The sequence below is a fragment of the Centrocercus urophasianus genome, unplaced genomic scaffold (genome assembly GCF_019232065.1).
Source record: "Centrocercus urophasianus isolate 14NV4802_14NV808 unplaced genomic scaffold, USGS_Curo_1.0 seq_9, whole genome shotgun sequence".
NCBI lineage: Eukaryota > Metazoa > Chordata > Aves > Galliformes > Phasianidae > Centrocercus > Centrocercus urophasianus.
The window spans coordinates 23,592,629-23,611,895 of NW_024885532.1; the positions used below are offsets into that span (position 1 = coordinate 23,592,629).

Consider the following 19,267-nt stretch of genomic DNA (forward strand, 5'->3'; position numbering starts at 1 on the left):
ACTCCCTTGCATTATGTTACCAAATCTCAAAGTTATTACATTGCCTCTTTTGGAATCAATAAGAATTATCCAGTTAATTACAATTCATTCTCCCCATAAAAGAAAAGACAGTAAATGTGAAGTCTGGGTTTATTCTGTTAACCTGTTAGACCATGAACAGAGGCAGTCAAACCATGTAGAAGCAGCTCATCTTTCAGCAGCCCAATGCAGGTATTTGATATCCAGTAGGCGCTGAAGCTCTCAACCATTCACTCAAGACAACATGACAGTAGTTTAAACACAAAAAACCCTTTTTATCTCCCAACCTTTCTCTCTCTGTGACCTTGGACAGCCCAATTAACAAGTTCTGATCCTGCCCTTCTGCTCTGTGCTATGAGGCCTCACCTGGAGTACTGCATCCAGATGTGGAATCCTCAGTACAGGAGGGACGTGGAGTTGCTGGAATGCATCAGAGAGCCACCAAAATGATCCAAGGGATGGAACACCCCTCCAATGAGGACAGGCTGAGAGAGCGGGGGCTGTTCAGCACGGAGAAGAGAAGGCTCCAGGGAGACTTGGGAGCAGCCTTTCAGTAACAGGGGCTGTAAGAAGGAAGGGGACAGACTCTTTAGCAGGGTCTGCTGTGGGAGGACAAGGGGAAATGGTTTCAAACTAGAACAGGAGAGATTTGGACTGGTTCTAAGGAAGGGTTTTTACTACAAGGGTGGTGAGGCAGTGGCACAGGTTGCCCAGAGAGTGGCGGATGCCCCATCCCTGCAGTCACCCAAGGTCAGGCTGGATGGGCTCTGAGCACCCGATGGCGCTGCAGGTATCCCTGTTCACTGAAGGGCAGTTGGAGCGGATGGCCTTCAGGGGTCCATCCGTAGTCAAGCAGCTCTATGACTACATACTGCAAAGTTTGCACGCACGCCCCCCCCCCCCCCGCGCCTAGACACCCCTCAGCCCCTGCCCGCCCCCCAGAGGCAAGCCGCGCCCACCTCCACCCCCTCGCCTCCCATTGGCCGAAGCAGCCGCCCGTCAGCGGCGGTTGCCATGGGGACGCCCTCGCCGCTCCGCCGCCCTGAGGGGAGGAGCGGCGGCGCTATGGGGGCGGGGCGAGCTGTGGGCACCGGCACCGATGCACGGCGCGGACGAGGAGGAGGAGGCGGCGGCGGCGAGGGGGCCGCGAATGAGCGCGGCGAGCACGCAGACCGACAGCATGGCTGGTGAGCGCCGCCACGCGTCCGCCGCGAGGCGCCCCGGGGCGGGGTGCTGCGAGGCGCGAGCGGCCGCAAACGGCCGGCCTTAGCGCGCGGCCTGAGCGTGGCTGCGGCTGGGCGCTGAGGGAGCGGAGAGCCACTTGTGGCCGGGACGGGTTTGGGCAGCTCCTGCACGGCGCTGTGGGTGCTGCGAGACTGCAGCTCCCTGCAGGAAGGCGCTGAGGGCCTGCGGCGTGTCCGGAGAGGGGCGGCTGAACTGTGAGGGGTCTGGAGCACAGATCTGCTGGGGAGCTGCGGAGGGAGATGGGATCGTTTGGCTGGGCTGTAGGGTCCAGCTAAAAGGGGGTTGGATGGTCGTAGCCAGAAGGTCGTTGTCATTGGCTCCGTGTCCAGGTGGAGGCCGGTCGTGAGTGGTGTCCCACATGTCCATTCCTGGGACTGGTGCTCTTTAACGCCTTTATCAATGGCACAGACGGTGGGATCCAGTGCACCCTCAGCAAGTTTGGTGGCGACACCGAGCTGGTGGTGCGGTTGGCACAATGGAAAGAAGGAATGCCATCCAGAGGGACCTGGACAGGCTTGAGAAGTGGTCAAGTGCAGGTGTTGCACCTGGACTGGGGCAGTCCCAGATAGGAGTACAAACTGGGGAATGAACTCATTGAGAGCAGCCCTGCAGAGAACAACGTGGGGGTCTTGGTGGGTGAAGAGCTGCACATGAGCCAGCAGTGTGTGCCTGCAGCTCAAAAGGCCAACCGCATCCCAGGCTGCATCAACAGAAGGGTGGCAGCAGGGAGAAGGAGGGGATTGTCTCCCTCTGCTCTGCCCTTGTAAGGCCCCATCTGCAAATACTGCATCCAGATCTGGGACCCACAACACAGGAGGGGTGCAGAGCTGTTGGAGCAGGTCCAGAGGAGGGCCACAAAGAAACTCATAGGGCTGAAGCATCTCTATGAGGAAATGTTGAAGGAATTGGGCTTGTTCAGCATGGAGAAGAGAAGGCTCCAGGGAGACCTCATTGTGGCCTTCCAGTACTTGAAAGGAGCTTATAAGCAGAAGGGGGACTGACTGTTTACACGGGTTGATTGTGATAGGATGAAGGGGAATGGCTTTAAAGTAAAAGACAGGAGACTTAGGGTAGATATCAGGAAAAAATTATTTGGTCACAGATGGTGAGGTCCTGGCACAGGCTGTCCAGAGAAGCTGTGGATCCCCCATCCCTGGAGGTGGATGGGACCCTGGACAGCCTGAGCTGCTGGGTAGCAGCCCTGTCTTTGACAGGGGGCTTGGAGCTTAATGATCTTTAAGGTCCCTTCCAACCTAAGACATTCTACAATTATTTAGTCGGAGAAGAGGAGGTTCAGGGGAGACATTATCATTCTCTACAATGATCTGAGAGCAGGTTGGTGGGTGTTGGCTTCTTTTCCCAGGTAACAGCTATAGGATGAGAGCAAATGACCTTAACCTTTGCCGGGGAGGTTGAGGAAGGATATTAGGGACAGTTTCTTCTCAGAAGGAGCAGTGAGACATTGGAACAGGCTGCCCAGGGATGTGGTGAAGTCCCCATCTCTGAAAGTGTTGAAGAACAATGTAGATGTGGCACTGAGTGATGTGGTTAGTGGACATGGAGGAAATGGGCTGGCAGTTGGACTGGATGATTGCAGTAGTCTTTTCCAGCCTTACTGATTCTATGATTCATGCACAGCTTTGGGCTGAGACCTGCTGGCTCTCCTGGCAGGCAGTGGGGGCTGTGTCCGGCTGTCTCTATGAGAATCCCACTCTCACTGCAGTTTTGCTCTGCACATGTCTTCTGTTTTCCCTTTCCAGGTGCTTTAAGGTCATAAGGATATCACTGATCTCTTCCTTAACGACATTCAAAGCAGTGTTAGTTTTTCTATGATATGGTCTTACGAGACATTCAGACTTTGAACTACGGATTCCCACATTGCAAATCAGGCATAATTACATTCTGAGCCACATCTCATGGACATGCCCCACAGCGGTGCCTTCAGCATTGCCCTTCACAGCTCGTGTTCCTTAAACACACTCTCCCTCACTGCAGTGAGGCCTTTGACCTGCAAGAGGAAAATCGTGCCTTGTGTTTGAGGATGGGCTGTGTTAATAGGGAAATTGAGGCTTTGATGCATCAGAAAAGAGTGTGCCTGGCTTTGCTCTTGTTAGCAAAGAGCAAATGAATGAAGATGCAGATGCGTGGAAATGCTAACTGTGACCTTCCTTCTTTCCTTTTTCATCATAATATCCTCCTGCTTCTCATGATAAATCTATATCTATTCACAACAGGAAGCAGACTCTGTGCTTTTTTCTGTTTGCTTTTCATGTGTTCAACATCTTGCACCCAGATAAGGTCCAATAAACCAATAGTTTCAATTTGCTTCTGGCATATTCTATTTGGGGTCTACTCTGTATGATAGATTGCAATCCATTTTAGAAATTATGATGGTAGACATGCGAGGTGAAATAAATTTTGCTGGTTTTTTTAGCTTGTCATTTGGGTATTGTAAATGTGAGTGAGTGACGTGGGGCTGTAACACAGATGAACTCGAATGTCATAGAATCATTGAAGTTGGAAAAGACTGCTAAGATCATCCAGTCCAGCCGTCAGCCCATCCCCACCATGTCCACTAACTTAGTGCCACATGCACACAGTTCTTGAACACCTCCAGGCCTGGTGACTGCACCACCTCCCTGGGCAGCCTGTGCTGGTGTGTTACCACTCCTTCTAAGCAGATGTGTTTCCTTATATGCAACCTGAGCTTCCTGTGGTGCAACTTCAGGCTCTTATGTCTAGTCCTGTCATTGTTACCAGGAGATGAGGCCAACCCCTGCCTCACCACAACCTCCTCTTCTACTGACTGAACAGCTGCTCCCCATAAGATTTGTGCTTCAGACCCCTCAAGGCTTCATTGCCTTTCTCTGGACACACAGCAGAACCTCAGTGTAGTGAGAAGCCCAAAACTGAACACAGTACTCGAGGTGCTGCCTCACCAATGCTGAGTACAGAGGAACAGCCACCTCTCTGCTCCTGCTGACTGCACTATTGCTGATACCAGCCAGGATGCTATTGGCCTTCTTGGCCACTGCTGGCTCATGTTCAGCCAGCTGTCAACTGACACCTTCTGATACTTTTCCTCTGTGCAGCTTTCCAGGCACTCTGCCCCAAGCCTGTAGCAGTGCACGGGGTTGTTGTGACCAAGGAGTGCTTGGTCTTACCGAACCTTATACAATTGGCCTCAGCCTACTGGTCCAACCTGTTCTGATTCTTCTGTAGGACCTACCTTCTGCCAGGCACATCAGTACTTCCTCTCATCTTGGTGTCATCTACAGTTTACCGAGGGTGCAATGTCCGTTTAAGAGAATAAAATCTGCTTATTGAAGTATGGCTGCCAGAATTACTTTTAGTGTTTGCTTTTAGTACAAGAGAAGACAAATCTTCACATGTGCTACTTGCTTGCTAGCAAGCATGTCTAATGGGCTCATTATGGGCCTCTCATAGTGTTTGTGTGTGGTGAGGGGATGTCCCCAGCTGTGCAGCCCTGTGAGTGTGGGATCAGGTGGTACTGCTGTAACTGTGGGCAGTTGCTGCTTTCCAAAAGCCCTCATTTTGTTCTTCCCTCTGTGTGAACAATGCTGCAGAAGTACAGTCTGAAAAGGGTATTCCAGTCATGTGTTGTATGCGTTTAACTGCTGTCCTAAATGTTTGGGTTCACAGCTCTGTCATTAGACTAACCTTCTCCCTTGCCAGTCGTGTGAGGCAAAACTGCTTTAAGGGAGGGCGAAAGCATTAGTGAGCAATGCAGTGCTTGCTCCTTCACAGAATCACAGAATGACCAGAGCTGGAAGGGACCTCAAGGATCATGAATCTTCAACCCCCTGCCACATGCAGGGCCACCAACCTCCACATTTAATACTGGACCAGGCTGCCCAGGGCCCCATCCAACCTGGCCTTGAACACCTCCAGGGATGGGGCATCCACAGCCTCTCTGGGCAGCCTGTTCCAGTACTTCAACACCCTCTGTGTAAAGAACTTCCCTCTAACATCCAACCTCAATCTTCCCTCCCTCAACTTAAAATCACTTCCCCTCATACTGCTGTTATTTACCCTTTCAAAGAGTTGATTCCCCTCCTGTTTGTAGGCTCTCTTTAGGTACTGAAAGGCTGCAAACCCCACAGCCTTCTTTTCTGCAGGCTGAACAAGCCCAGCTCCCTCAGCCTGTCTTCATAGGGGAGGTGCTCCAGTCCCCCGATGATCTTCGTGGCTCTCCTCTGCACTGTCTCCAACAGCTCCCTGTCTTTTCTTGCACTGGGGTCCTCAAACCTGTATGCAGTGCTCCAGATGGGGCCTCATAAGAGCAGAGTAGAGAGGGAAATTCACCTCCCTGTTCCTGCTGGCCACCCTTCTTCTGATGGAACCCAAGATACCATTTACCTTCCGAGCTGCAAGAGCACACTGCTGGCTCACGTTGAGTTCTGCATCCACCAGGACCCCCAGGTCCTTCTCCGCAGGGCTGCTCTCAAGGAATGCTCCTTCCAGTCTGTAAGGACAGCTCCTTCTTCAGCTGTGGGACACTTGGTAATGCTGAGTGCTGGGCCTTACAGAATTCTATCTGAATTTTGAAATGAGACTCAAAGCAGCACAAGGTGGTTGATGGTGGTTCTTTGCTGCCCCTTTGGTTACTCAGTCACAGTGACAGGTTTAAATTTTTTTGTTAAAACCTAAGCAAAATTTAAGCAGTCTGTACAAATTGAGAAACAGGTTTCTCTATAACTGGTGTGACTGCAAGACTGCACAGTGGCATGTCCTGTCATGCAGAAGGTGTCAGTGTAAGACCATGATGTGTGCTGGGATAGCTCTCCGTGTGGTGAGCCTGAAGCTGAGTCATGAGATATGTCTCACATTTCTGTCAGCATCTGGGAATCATTTGGTAACATGAACTGAAGTTACGTGGGATCTGCTCTGCGGTTCATGCTTTCCACCTTTGAGTAGAATTATCTTGCTGCAAACATTCTGGCTTGACTTACTTTCCAGAAGTAATTTGGAATTTCGTAGAATCATAGAATCACAGAATGGCCCGGGTTGAAAAGGACCACAATGCTCATCCAGTTTCAACCCCCTGCTATGTGCAGGGTCACCAACCACCAGACCAGGCTGCCCAGAGCCACAGTCTGGCTGCTGTCATAGCAGAAAGGTTGATAATAGAGTTTCTGCAGTAACCAAAGTGGAATGTTCATCAGAACTTTTGTTTGTGTCTGAGGAAAGCCTTTCTGTTACCTACAGATGAGTTAGAAAACTGTGGCAGTTGGGATTGATGTTGGGAGAGGTATATATTAAGGCATTAAAGCTGATGGTAGCTCTCATCATAAGCGAAGTCTTGCTGCATTATAACGCTTCTGTATCATTTCACAGAACAGAAACTTCCATGTTTAGCTAATGAAAAGTGAGGAAATTTGTAAAACATAGAAATTGTGCCAGTTCTGTTTTTCCTTTCTGGAAGCCTGGATGTTTCTGATAGAAGTAGGATCTGGTAACATAAAGGTAAGGAGAGGCAGGGTGCTGCTCAGCCAGTTAGCCACGTCTTGATGGTCTGACCTACCACTTAATCAGGCTAGTGGCTGGCAGCCCTGCCCGTGTCAAGGGAGTTGGAACTTGGTGATCCTTGAGGTCCCTTCCAACCCAAGCCATTCTATGGTTCTGTGACCTCGCCTCTAGCTCTGGTTGTGTTCTTCTAGCAAATTTATCCCCTAACCTAGGAAAGAAACATGGAATCTGGTGTGCCACTTTGGAAAGGTTGCTAGCATCTCCTCTATGGCACCCCCATGACTAGGATATACGTCTTAGTTATTAAAACAATGTCATTTTTATTTGTAAATACTCTTTAATAACTATTTCTTTTTTCTTCTAATGGCAGGCCAAATACCCAGGCTTTCTAAGGTCAATCTTTTTACTTTGTTCAGTCTCTGGATGGAACTCTTTCCTTCTGCCGAACAACAGAAGAAATCACAGGTAAAACATCAGAGCTTACTGTTAATTGGTCTTTCTGAACAGATGCTGACAGCTTTGTAACCTAACTACTCTGTACAGAGTGGATAGTCTGGAGAAGAAAAAAGAAAAAGCTGACAGGTTTTTTTCGAGTTTACTTAGAGGTAGAAGAAAATGCGGTGAGAGAAAAACAGCAGAACAGTTACACAAACTGCTGTTAGTGAAAACACTTGAAAGGCAAGACGTAACCCCAGCAGATGAAGCAAACAGTAAAAATGCTGGTGGGTATTTTGAAAAGCATAACATGTTGTGCATTTCTTAGTACCCACTGGTTGTGAGGTAGAGAGAGTCCTTACAATGATAGTGTTAGTGGCTGTAGAGAAGTTTTCTTATGCAGTGAATGTACACAGAACTACTCAAAACTCCTGGTTGTTGATCAGGAGCTTGTAGGTAACTACCTTAGTGACAGTGAAAAGAAAGCATCTTCCAGAATGAGTCTTCTGTATACCTGCCAGTTATACATTGAAGTACAGGGGTATTTGCAGAGTGTCCTGGAACAGGGAATCTCTGTCTGTAGTCAGAGCTCTTATTATCCTCTTTAAAATGATGACTTCTTTGTGCACGGCAGATCCATGTGCTGAGACACATTGCACATATATCAACCAGGACAAGAAAAGATAGGATAATAACTTGAGTGACGAGTAGTTTTCAGAGTGTTGTACTGCGTGTCCCAGACTGATTGCTGTGTTTGTGAAAGAGGGGTAGATGAACACTATGGAGACTTCAAATATAGGTTGAAACGCAGTAATTCAGTTTGGAAAGGCACGTGGGTTATATGTGGGGTTTGGTACAGCCCTGTCTCTGTAAACACAGTGAAATTGAATAATTTACAGACAAGTGTTTGGGTTACAGCTGGATTGCATAATAAGATCTGCATCATCAATGGGAGAGGGAATGGCTGTTTAGGAGGGTGGACAGTGATGGGACAAAGGAGAATGGCTTTAAACTGAGACAGGGGAGGTTTAGGTTAGATATTACGGGGAAGTTTTTCACACAGAGGGTGGTGACGCACTGGAACAGGTTGCCCAAGGAGGCTGTGGATGCCCCATCCCTGGAGGCATTCAAGGCCAGGCTGGATGTGGCTCTGGGCAGCCTGGTCTGGTGGTTGGTGACCCTGCACATAGCAGGGGGTTGAAACCGGATGAGCATTGTGGTCCTTTTCAATTCAGGCCATTCTATGATTCTGTGATCAAACTAGGCAGTATTCAGTTTCCTCACAACATGTGGGAATCCAGATGTAAGAGCTCTTGTCTATGACTTGCAGGCTTTTTCCTTATTTAGAACCGCAATTCACGTCTATAATTGAAAAAACAGAAATAAAACTAGAGGACCTATTGGGTCCCAGGATGATCAAGATTAAGACGGAAATTGAAATCATCAGCACTTACAGTAGCTGAGTGATTGAGAGAGGCTTTAAGTTGTAGTTGATGGAATTTTCTGTGCAGCTCCTGAGTTTTCTAATGGGTAAAGCTATGGTCAGAAAAAAACAGGAATTGGTGACAAGTGTTGGTGTGAGGTTTGACAGAGACACAGCACTCAGGTATTAAGATCCACATGTAGGCAGTGCTTAGTGGAAATACAGCAGAGGTTATTTAATGATCCATATGAGAATTTGTACCGGGGAGCAACGTACTCCATTCCTGGTGGGTGAGTGTTAGCAGGGACAAGCTGTGATCTCCCTGTGGACGTAATGCTAATAACCATGCGTTGTTTTCCGTAGGTAAAGAAGAGCGGTCTGGTTGTGGTGAAAAACATGACCATCATTGGTCTTCATTGTTCCAGTCCAGACCTGCATGCTGGTCAGATCGCGCTCATTAAACATGGATCAAGACTTAAAAACTGTGATCTTTACTTTTCCAGAAAACCGTGTTCAACTTGCTTAAAAATGATTGTAAATGGTAAGAGCTGATTGTACTGTAGTGGGAACAGCTGTTACACTTGCCATTGGTGGTGTCAGAACGCCCATGTTCTCCTTGATTATCCTAGCTGATTGGCAGCTCATGGAAGCCTGCACTGTTATTTTCCACAGTATTGAATGTGCATTTCCTGAAACTGATGATCAGGATATTAGGGTTTGCTATTGAGACTGTATTTCGTTGTGCAGCAACTCTTGTTTGTGGTGCCTGTCTCTCAGTGCTGAGGTTCTGACACAGCCATTGCACTTTCCCAGAACAACCCTAAGCCTGATGACCAGATCCTGATTACTACATTTTTAACTTGTCCTCTCATTGCATATTAGTGGCACAGAATAAAGATGGTGCAGAAATCACAAGGAAGTACTTTAAGTCTTCCTTTTTTCAAGTGAGATGAAGACAGATTATTCACTTCCTGATTAGATTTGAATCTCAGCAGCAGTTTCTATTATCACAGACATTTTTATGCGTTGGCAATGTATCTGTTATAGGTAAGATGCAAAATTATGCTGCCACAAAGATGTTGGAACTTCAGAAATTTCTGTTTTTGTTTATGATCTGGTTATCGAATCAGTTGGGCTCCTGATACCAGCTGCCATTCTTATTGCCCAGCCATGCCTTACGCAGCACATGGGGCCTTAAAAGACTAAAAACAGGGTTAGGCAATAATGTATTGCTTTTGAGGTTTGTGTCCCACCGTACTTCAATGGCTCCTTTTTCTGCATTGTCTTCTCTTCCAGCTGGAGTGAACAGGATTTCTTACTGGCCCGCAGATCCTGAAATCAGCTTGCAGAATGAGGCATCCAATCCTGTGATGACCAGTGATGCAAAGCTCGATGCCAAAGCAGTAGAAAGGCTGAAGTCAAACAGCCGTGCTCGGGTGTGTGTGTTGCTTCAGCCCTTGGTGTGCTACATGGTGCAGTTTATTGAAGAAACTTCCACCAAGCTTGATTTTATTAAAAAAATAGCCAAATCCCAGCCTGACTTTAATACTGACTTTTATACTGCATGTAGACAAGAAAGAATTAAAGAATATGAAAGTTTATTCCTGATTTCAAATGAGGAAACACACAAGCAAATATTGATGACCATAGGACTGGAGAACCTCTGTGAAAATCCATACTTCAGCAATCTTAGGCAAAATATGAAAGATCTGGTCTTGGTCTTGGCCACGGTGGCTGCCAGCGTCCCTGTCTTTGGTTGCTTTGGATTTTACAGCAGTGAACCACAGCCAGCAAATGATACATGCCATCAGGGTTTGCCCCAAGAGATTGCAAGGCACTGTATGGTACAAGCCAGGCTGCTCGCCTACCGGACAGGTGAGTTGTTACTGCAGGGGATAGGAATGGATCTCGTGTGGGTGAGTTCCTGGTTATTTCATCTTGCTTCTTCTGTTAAATTTCCTAGTTTGAGCATTACCACATATTTAAGGAATGGCAGCAATTAAGTAATAAATCTGAGGTTTTGATGGTTTGCAATCTCAGATCGTCGTGCTGCTCTGTATGTGTTGTTGGCACATGTGTTCTTAGTTATACATATTGGTTGCTTCTCAGCATCTGGCAAAAAATGGACCTGACAAAATCACAGAATGGCTGGCCTTGCTGCTGAAGCACCCCCAGCTTTTGCAGTAGACTCTCAACACTTTAAAGCTCTCGGTCTTCCTGCGTTCCTTTCTCGTATCCAGAAAACAACTTTACTCTAGGATGTAATATGTTAGTATGTACATGACTTAGAAGTACCTCATTTGTTATTTACTGCTAAAATTTATGTGTTCCAGAGGATCATAAAACAGGAGTCGGAGCTATTATTTGGGCAGAAGAAAAAGCAGTAAGTATTTTGAAAGTTGCCTTCTCTTGCCCTTGTATATGCTTGTATCTGCTTTGGGCTTGTGTTTCTTTTAATTTGCATATGCATAGAAGGTAAACATTTGAACCCATGTGTAAACTTGTACACGTGTGCAGTGCTGTAGAAAGCCCTGTACTTCTCACTATTTGTACCTAACTTTTCACTGCTTATGCTCTCAAGATGAAGGGGAAGTGTAAATCAGGTCAGTAAGTGCCACGGTGTATCTGCCTCTTCTTAGCATGCTTGCTTCCCTAATTGTCAGTATTCCAGGTGACCAAATCCTTTACACTTTTTGTTCCCTCTAACAGTATGCAAAAAGGGAAGCCTTTAGAGCCCAGTTTGGTCTGTTGTCTGTGTTGCTGCAGTTTGCCTGCGTGGCTTCGTGGAACAGCACTGTGCAGACATGCAGCAGTTGGCTGAGTTCTCTTCTAACTGCTGTAACTTGGCGTGAACTTACAATGCTTGCATACTAAACAAAATGTGAAAGCATATATTGCACAATGCTGTGACTCAGTACTCAGTTTAAACATCTCAAAATTCCCTAATTTGTTTACTGTTGCAGAGAAGCTGTGATGGAACAGGAGCAATGTATTTTGTAGGCTGCGGTTACAATGCCTTTCCTGTTGGATCTGAATATGCTGATTTTCCACACATGGATGACAAACAAAAAGATCGGGAAATCAGGAAGTTCAGATACATCATTCATGCTGAGCAGAACGCCTTGACATTCAGGTAATGAGTTGATCTTTACCACCAAAAAAAAAGAGACAACAGTTCAGAAATAATTTTGTGACAGAAGCACGATGTCACTGTGAAGAGACGTGGCTTGCAGTCCCAGTCTTGTTTATACTTAAGGGGCAGAACGTGGATGTGCACAGACACAGTCAGCTGTGGAGTTTCTTCAGACAGAATCTAAGTGAACTTGGTTTTGAAAGGAAATTCACTCCAGTGTGTGGCAGCCATCTTTCAAATATAAGCCACTGCCTCTGCTTCCTGCTAGGACTGTGCTATAACCTGAAATATGGAAGCGTGGCAATTGTTGAGGCTCCTGATGCCACATGTGATGTGTATGGAAAGGTAGGAGGGGCATTTCATTCACAGGTAGTAAAACCAGACCAGGTGGTTTTGTATGCTCTTGCACTTAAGCAGGAATAAGCTGATTGTGAGAGCAGGTGCTAGATAGCACAACACTTCTTTGCTTCTTCCTGTTGTCACCATTCAAAACTATCAAGATGTAAATGCTGAAATTCTGCTTTCTGACTGCTTGTAGGTGTCGAGAAATAAAGCCAGACGAGAGAAGCATGATATTTGTGACAAAATGTCCTTGTGATGAATGTGTCCCTTTAATCAAAGGGGCTGGTATCAAGCAAATCTATGCAGGAGATGTCGATGCTGGAAAAAAGAAAGCAGATATTTCCTATATGAAGTTTGGTGAACTGGAGGGTGTAAGCAAATTTACTGTAAGTATCTAAAATACGTGTTATATACAAAAACCTGTGGGCAGCATTCATGGGAGGGTGGAGTGAGCAGTCACAGAGCTGGCATACAGGAGTGTGCTGTTCAATCAAGTGTGAGTGGCACTGAGGTTGCTCTGGAACCTCTGGGGAGGAGTGCTGTGCCATGTGCTGTGTGGTGCCTGTTTTCTGGGATGTCATTTCCTTGCAGATTGCCCTCTGACTTGTGGCTGCTTGTTGACACGGCGGCTCACCATGCTGAAGTTCTCCTCAGACCTCCGTTCTGCCACATGGGATGGGAGATGGCAGCATGCTTTCATAGGCCCTTCTGGCAGCTCTGCAAAGAGCTGTGGTGGGTTTTGAAGGTGGCCAAATGCACCTGTGCTCAGGGTGCTCACCATACCAAACTGCAGTCCTGTTAGTCTCTGCAGGCTTGCTTCCCCATCTCAGGGGAATAAATGGCCACACAAGCCCTAAGGGATCTTTATCTTCAAAGGAAGTGTGTGTCTGAGGGACAGCCCTTCTTTTCCCAGCTCACAGTGAACACTGGAAAGTTACTTCTTTCTCCCCTTGCTCTTTCTTCTGTCTTCTGGAATAAGTGAGGGGTCTGGAGCACAAATCGTATGAGGAGTGGCTGAGGGAGCTGGGATTGTTTAGTCTGGAGAAGAGGAGGCTCAGAGACTGCCTGAAGGGAGATTGTGATGAGGAGGGGTTTGGCCTCTTCTCCCAGGCAACAAACAAACAAAAGTTGTACCAGAGGAGGTTTAGATTAGACATGGGGAAGAACGTTTTCTCTCAGAGTGGTCAGGCACTGCAATGGCTGCCCAGGGAGGTGGTGGAGTCGCCGTCCCTGGCAGTGTTCAAGAGGCGCCTGGATGAGGAGCTGTGAGATTTGGTTTAGTGCTTGTGGTAGCAGAGGTGATGGGAGGATGGTTGGACCAGATGATCTTGTAGGTCCTTTCCAACCTTGTGCTTCTATGATTCTATGATCAAATCCAAATTGCACAAAGTCACTGACTCCAAAAGTACCCCAATGTCCTTCCTCTTGACAAACCATTAAGTACATTCACCACTTGACAGACTGTGTATACGCTTGCTTTCACAGAACACATACACAGCCAGTCGTGGAACACAGGATGCCTGCATTTTCTGTCCCACAGCAAGAATGACAACATGACTATAACAGCATCTCATCCCCTGTTGTGTGACAAATGGTCCCTGTTGACACAATCTCCCATCATTCATTTTAGCCACATTTTCCTCTGGTCTCAGGATAGATTACTCCAATGCCTCTCCAGAAAGAGATGTTGTCCATCCTGAAAAAAACCTTTATAGAGCCAATTAACCTGTATGGAATTCCATGAAATTCAAGGATGTCATGCCTCACTGAGGAAACATCCATGCACATTTCCACCCTACTACAACCCATCTACTGTTCTCTCCATCTGTGCTGCCCAGCAACTGACATCACAAATTACTATGCCAAACACATACAACCACTAAGCTACCCAGGGAGGTGGTGGAGTTGCCGTCCCTGGCAGTGTTCAAGAGGCGTCTGGATGAGGAGCTGTGAGATTTGGTTTAGTGCTTGTGGTAGCAGAGGTGATGGGAGGATGGTTGGACCAGATGATCTTGTAGGTCCTTTCCAACCTTGTGCTTCCATGACCCTATGATTCTGCCAGCCCCCGGGCATTTGCTGACACCTGACAGACTGTCAACAGCACACTGCTGCCTGCAACAGCTGGGGAGGTTCAGGTTGGAGATTAGGAAACATTTCTTCTCAGAAAGAGAGGTGATGCAGTGGCACAAGCTGCACAGGGAGGTGGTGGAGTCCCTGTCCCTGGAGGTGTTCAAGAACCGTGTGGATGTGGCACTGAGGGACATGGTTAGCGGGCATAGTGGGATGGGCTGATGGCTCCATGAGATGTTCTTAGATGTCTTTCCAACCTTAATGATTCTGTGACTCTATGAACGCAATATCCTCCCCCCCCACCCCTTGCAAAGAATGTTGATATTCTGCTATGGATCTGTTGTTTTCCCACAGTTTGAGAAATAAAGAAGCTGGAGATGTAAATCTGAATGCACTTGGCTGTTATCCACACTGTGCCTAAGGTCCCATGGTACGAATGTTCAGCTCTGGCTCAGCAAAAGCAGTTCTGTACCCAAACCACACTGATGGAGGCCAGAAACATCCAGCTCCTGGGCTGAGAGAAGCCGCACGGCACCTGGACAGCTTCCTTTGTGGAAAGCAATGCACAAACCTGCAGGCAAGGGGGAGGAAAACAACCCAACAGGATGCTGCTGCAAGTTTCTCATTCCGGAGTTCAATTCCCACTCTGTGACCATCAGATAGAACTTAGAGGTTTCAGTGGTAAACCAGCATTTCAAACTTGTTCCATAATGGGCATTACCAAAGTCAATAAGAACTTGGTTTAACAGAGGATGTCACATCCTGTTCCTCCTGCTGCTTGATTACTTATGGATTATTATTGTCTTCCCTTTGCAAAGCTGCCAGACTGAACCTTCACACACACCACCCTGATGGACCGTCCTGCTCAGTGTCGGTGGGAACTCGCAAAAAGAGAAAGTTAGAGGACCAGAAAATTCCTGAGAAGCCATTCAATGCCACAGCCAAGCAAAGAAAATCAATTCTGCAAGTATTGACCCAGCAGCTTCACGCAGCCCAGGACTGGGACCCGTGTAAGGTTCTGCTTGTAAATGGGCCCCCCATTCAGAGCTCTGCATTGTCATAAAGATGGAGATCGAGCTCTGTAAACAGCAATCATTATGAATGCCTGCTGGGACATTTTCACTGAAATGAGCTTTCACTGAAGCTAGAGCACTTCAGGGAAAGTCTCCTTCACCCATGGCTTTATTGTAAGGGACTTAATTCTGATACATGAGAGCCCTAAAACAAAGAGTATGCATACAAAAATTCCAATCCTAAAAATAGCCCTTTCAGCACTGTTTTGTTTAGTGAATATATTTAACAGGACTGGAATGAAAAATCAATTGAGAAAAACTTGCCTGAAGTGGAACTCTTACACTCTTCTGCATGAGAAGTCAGACACCAAAATCACTCTGTTAGAGACCCTCACTTCCTTAGGAGGAAGTTTTCCACACAGAGGGTGGTGACGCACTGGAACAGGTTGCCCAAGGAGGCTGTGGATGCCCCATCCCTGGAGGCATTCGAGGCCAGGCTGGATGTGGCTCTGGGCAGCCTGGTCTGCTGGTTGGTGACCCTGCACATGGCAGGGGGTTGAAACTGGATGAGCATTGTGGTCCTTTTCAACCCAGGCCCTTCTGTGATTCTATGAACCAGCAACCATCGCCATCCTTGGGGAGCCCAGCAGAGACAAGAAGGACACACTGCCACACACCTGGCTTCAGGCTCAGACCCAGAGGACAGAGTCAGGACAGTCCCATTATGTGCCTGTGTGCAGAGCAGGCTGCAGCAGGCAGCACTGCATGCGCGTGAAAGGGAATGGAGGAACGAAACCGAGGTCACAAAACACAGTGCACTCACTCTATTTTTAGATGTACACAGTAAAACATATCTTGCTATATGTCTGCTTAAGAACAAGGATTACATAATCCCCATTTGCTACTCCAGGGTGTTTTCCTCAAAATAACCTGCTTGTTTGCATTAAGCCTTTATCTGTAAATGCACTGGGTAACACAGGGACCTATACCACACTCGTGTACATCTGAAGCTGTGCTCTGCCCTTTGAGCAAGCAGGCAGAAGGCTCTGCTCACAGCTTCACAAACCCACCAAAGGAGCTACAGAGCCTTCCCCACAGTTTGCTCCTCAGAGCGTGAATGCTCAGGACTGACACCTCTTCACGGGAGCAGTGCAGAGAGAGCTGGTGCCTGCCAAAGCCCAGGGGACCCCACTAGGCTATTTCTGAGGGAGAAGGAAAAAGCTGGGGGTGTTAGCGTTTCCTAAGGAATCAACTTGATTGGAAGGCCACAGTCAGAGGTTTGTGGTCAACGTCTTTTCATCCAGGGGTCCATCCTGGAACTGGTATTCTGAGACATCGTCATCAGCGACAGAGACAGTGGGATTGAGTGCACCTTCAGCAGGTTTGCTGATGACACCAAGCTGGTGCAGTTGATATGTCAGAAGGAAGGGATGCCATCCCTTCACAGGATCTGTGCAGGCTTGAGAAGTGGAACTGTGTGAATCTAATGAGGTTCAACAAAGCCAAGCACAAGGCATGGAATGTGGGTCAGGGAAATCCCAGATACATGCAGAGTGGAAGAACTGAGAGCAGCCCTGCCCAGGACTTGGGGGTCCTGGTGGATGAAAAGTTGAACATGAGCCAGTGGTGTGCTTGAAACCTAGAAGGTCAACTGTATCCTGGGCTGCATCAAAAGATGTGTGGCCAGCAGGGAGAGGGAGGTGATTGTCCCCTTCTGCTCTTGTGAGGCCCCATCTGCAGCACTGTATCCAGGCCTGGGGCCCCCAGCTCAAGAAAGGCATGGAGCTCTTGGAGCAGGGCCAGAGGAGGGCCACAAAGATGATTAGAGGGCTGGAGCACCTCTCCTATGAAGAAAGATTGAGGGAACTGGGCTTGTTGAGGCAGGAGAAGAGAAAGCTCTGGGAAGATCTCATTGCAGACTTCTGGTACTTGAAGGGAGCGTATGAACAGGAGGAGACTCAATTTTTTACACAGGTAGTCAGTGTGGGAATGGTTTTAAAATAAAAGAGGGGAGATTTAAGTTAGATGTCAAGGGGAGGTTCTTCCCTGAGATGGTAGTGAAACTCTGGCACAGCTGCCCAGAGAAACTGTGAACTGTGAACCTCCAACCCTGGAGGCACTCAATGCCAGGCTGGATGGGGCCCTGAACAGCCTGTGCTGCTAGGTGGCACTGCCCACAGCAGGGGGTTGGAATTGGTTGGGCTTTGGGATCCCTTCCAACCCAAGACATTCTATGAGACACTGGCTAATCCCCCCCCACACACCCTGTGGGACATCCAGCTTTATATAACCAACAGCCTTCAGGGTGATACTGCAAGACAGAAGCTCCATTTCGCTCCAGCAACTGAAGGAGGAGGAAGAAGCTGGGAGGAAGATCAAACATCTTCTGAGAGGAGAATGGAAGCAAGCACTGCAAGAAGACACTGTTTATCCTCCATTTCCCACTCATAGCACTCCCGATGAGTAGAACAAGCTAAGGGCAAAAAGGGGCATCAGCATTTTCACCACCAAACAACCTGCCAAGTGTTTTTGTACTCGAGGTGCCCATCATTCCAGACTCTCTTACAATTTTGAATCATTAGAAATTGCCTCATGAACTCACATCTCTTTTCTCTTTTTTTTTTTTTTTTTTTTTTTTTTAGGCTGGCTGCAGCATAGGAGAGTTAGAACCCGGATGCTTACAAAACAAGCACTTCTTCATTTCAAAGGTGTCTAACTGGTGAAACATCTACATCAGGAAATTTAAACCTAAATCTTTTGGCAGCTCAGTCAGGGCAGCAATACCCACTTTTCAGCAGACCTTTGATTTCAAATCACTGCGGGCAGTGTGCTGTAATTTCAACCAGGCTGTAGAGGTATTTTATGAGCACAATCTAAAAATGCAGGCACAGTTTAAAATTTATGAGGTTAAAAGCTAAAGACCAGAGTTTTTTCCCAATTACACTAGCACAGAATCATTACAGCTGATAAGAGAATTGGGCTCAGGGACACTAACCCAGAAACAGTGAGCAGGGACACTGCAGAACAAGGCACAGGAATGGAGCAGTGTTTTCCCATTCTCCTGAATAGTTAAGGATTTTCTTTTCTAGTTCTCCAGCAATTCGAGTTCAATTTGAAAAGTGAAGTCAGAGGAAAATGCTCTTCTCTGACCTTCTCTACAAAGCTAATTCACTACAGGATTTTCTATAACATATTCTATACCTCCCCTGTCCACCTGGGAGAAGCTGAATGCAGATAAGCCAGCCCCTCCCAGTCAGGGAGCTTTGCTTTACCTCTACAGTTACTCTGCTGTGCTGCTGCTGTGATAAACAAGCAAGTTCCAGCTGATTGGGTTCTGCTCTGAGTCTGCAATTCCCACACAATGAACACTGCACATACAAGATAGCACAAAGCACTGCTTTAATGCTGCTGATGGGCACTGCTGGAAAAACACAGCAACATCCCACAGAGGATAGTATCTGAGGACAGAGTTTGGTACTTTGAACTGAAAAGACATAATGTCACCATCACACACTTATTTTGCTCAGCATGATCTCCACAGCGTAGCAACTGCAAGAGGTTGAGCAAAGCTGTGTCTACAATCCCTGCATTGTAATGGGAAATGCAACATGAGCTGTGAGCAAAGGAGAAGGAAGGAATGGGAAGGCAGAATGGGAGCAACAGCAACGAGTGACACAGTTGCACGCTGGAGTCATTTTGAATTATCAAAATCCTTTCACTTGTTTCTCAAAATAGTAAATTCAGCTCTTCCCAAGGCCTAGGCCGTGCCTATTAATTCAGGACCAGCATGTCCTGGATGTGTTTCATGTGTTTCATGCATACAAATATGGCATTTCTTCACAGAATGGCAAACAGAGCAATAGTCCTCTGAACCCTTCCCCCCGCAGGTATCTCAAAGCTGCAAGTTGAGCCTGATTGCTCTCACACCCTGGAGTCACAAACCTCCTGGAAAGGAGGAGAAGTTACTCATGGTGGTTCTGCTGACTATGGAGGAAGTCAGCAAGGAAACAGCTTACCAAGCTTATTTCAAGGAGAGATTTCTGTTTCTTTTTTAAGTTTGCTAAAACTACTTTTTTTTTTTTGGGGGGGGGGGGGGGG

The 19,267-nt window shown here is 47.3% G+C and overlaps 1 protein-coding gene across 1 annotated transcript; it reads left to right on the forward strand.

Moving 5' to 3' along the window:
• Positions 1 to 1,117: 1,117 nt before the first annotated feature.
• On the forward strand, positions 1,118 to 13,100 carry CDADC1 (cytidine and dCMP deaminase domain containing 1). The gene is made up of 7 exons (XM_042838951.1): positions 1,118 to 1,205; positions 7,124 to 7,218; positions 8,975 to 9,152; positions 9,908 to 10,486; positions 10,945 to 10,994; positions 11,575 to 11,744; positions 12,283 to 13,100. Exons 1-7 carry the CDS (start codon positions 1,118 to 1,120, stop codon positions 12,482 to 12,484), a joined length of 1,362 nt encoding a protein of 453 aa, XP_042694885.1. The 3' UTR covers positions 12,485 to 13,100.
• The last annotated feature ends 6,167 nt before the right edge of the window (positions 13,101 to 19,267 follow it).

Excerpts from the sequence above, each read along its gene's own strand:
- CDADC1 (XM_042838951.1), top strand. The coding sequence starts at position 1,118 with ATGCACGGCGCGGACGAGGAGGAGGAGGCGGCGGCGGCGAGGGGGCCG. Across the intron at positions 9,153-9,907 it reads CTTAAAAATGATTGTAAATG|CTGGAGTGAACAGGATTTCT; the intron begins GTAAGAGCTGAT and ends CTTCTCTTCCAG. Across the intron at positions 11,745-12,282 it reads CAGAACGCCTTGACATTCAG|GTGTCGAGAAATAAAGCCAG; the intron begins GTAATGAGTTGA and ends GACTGCTTGTAG.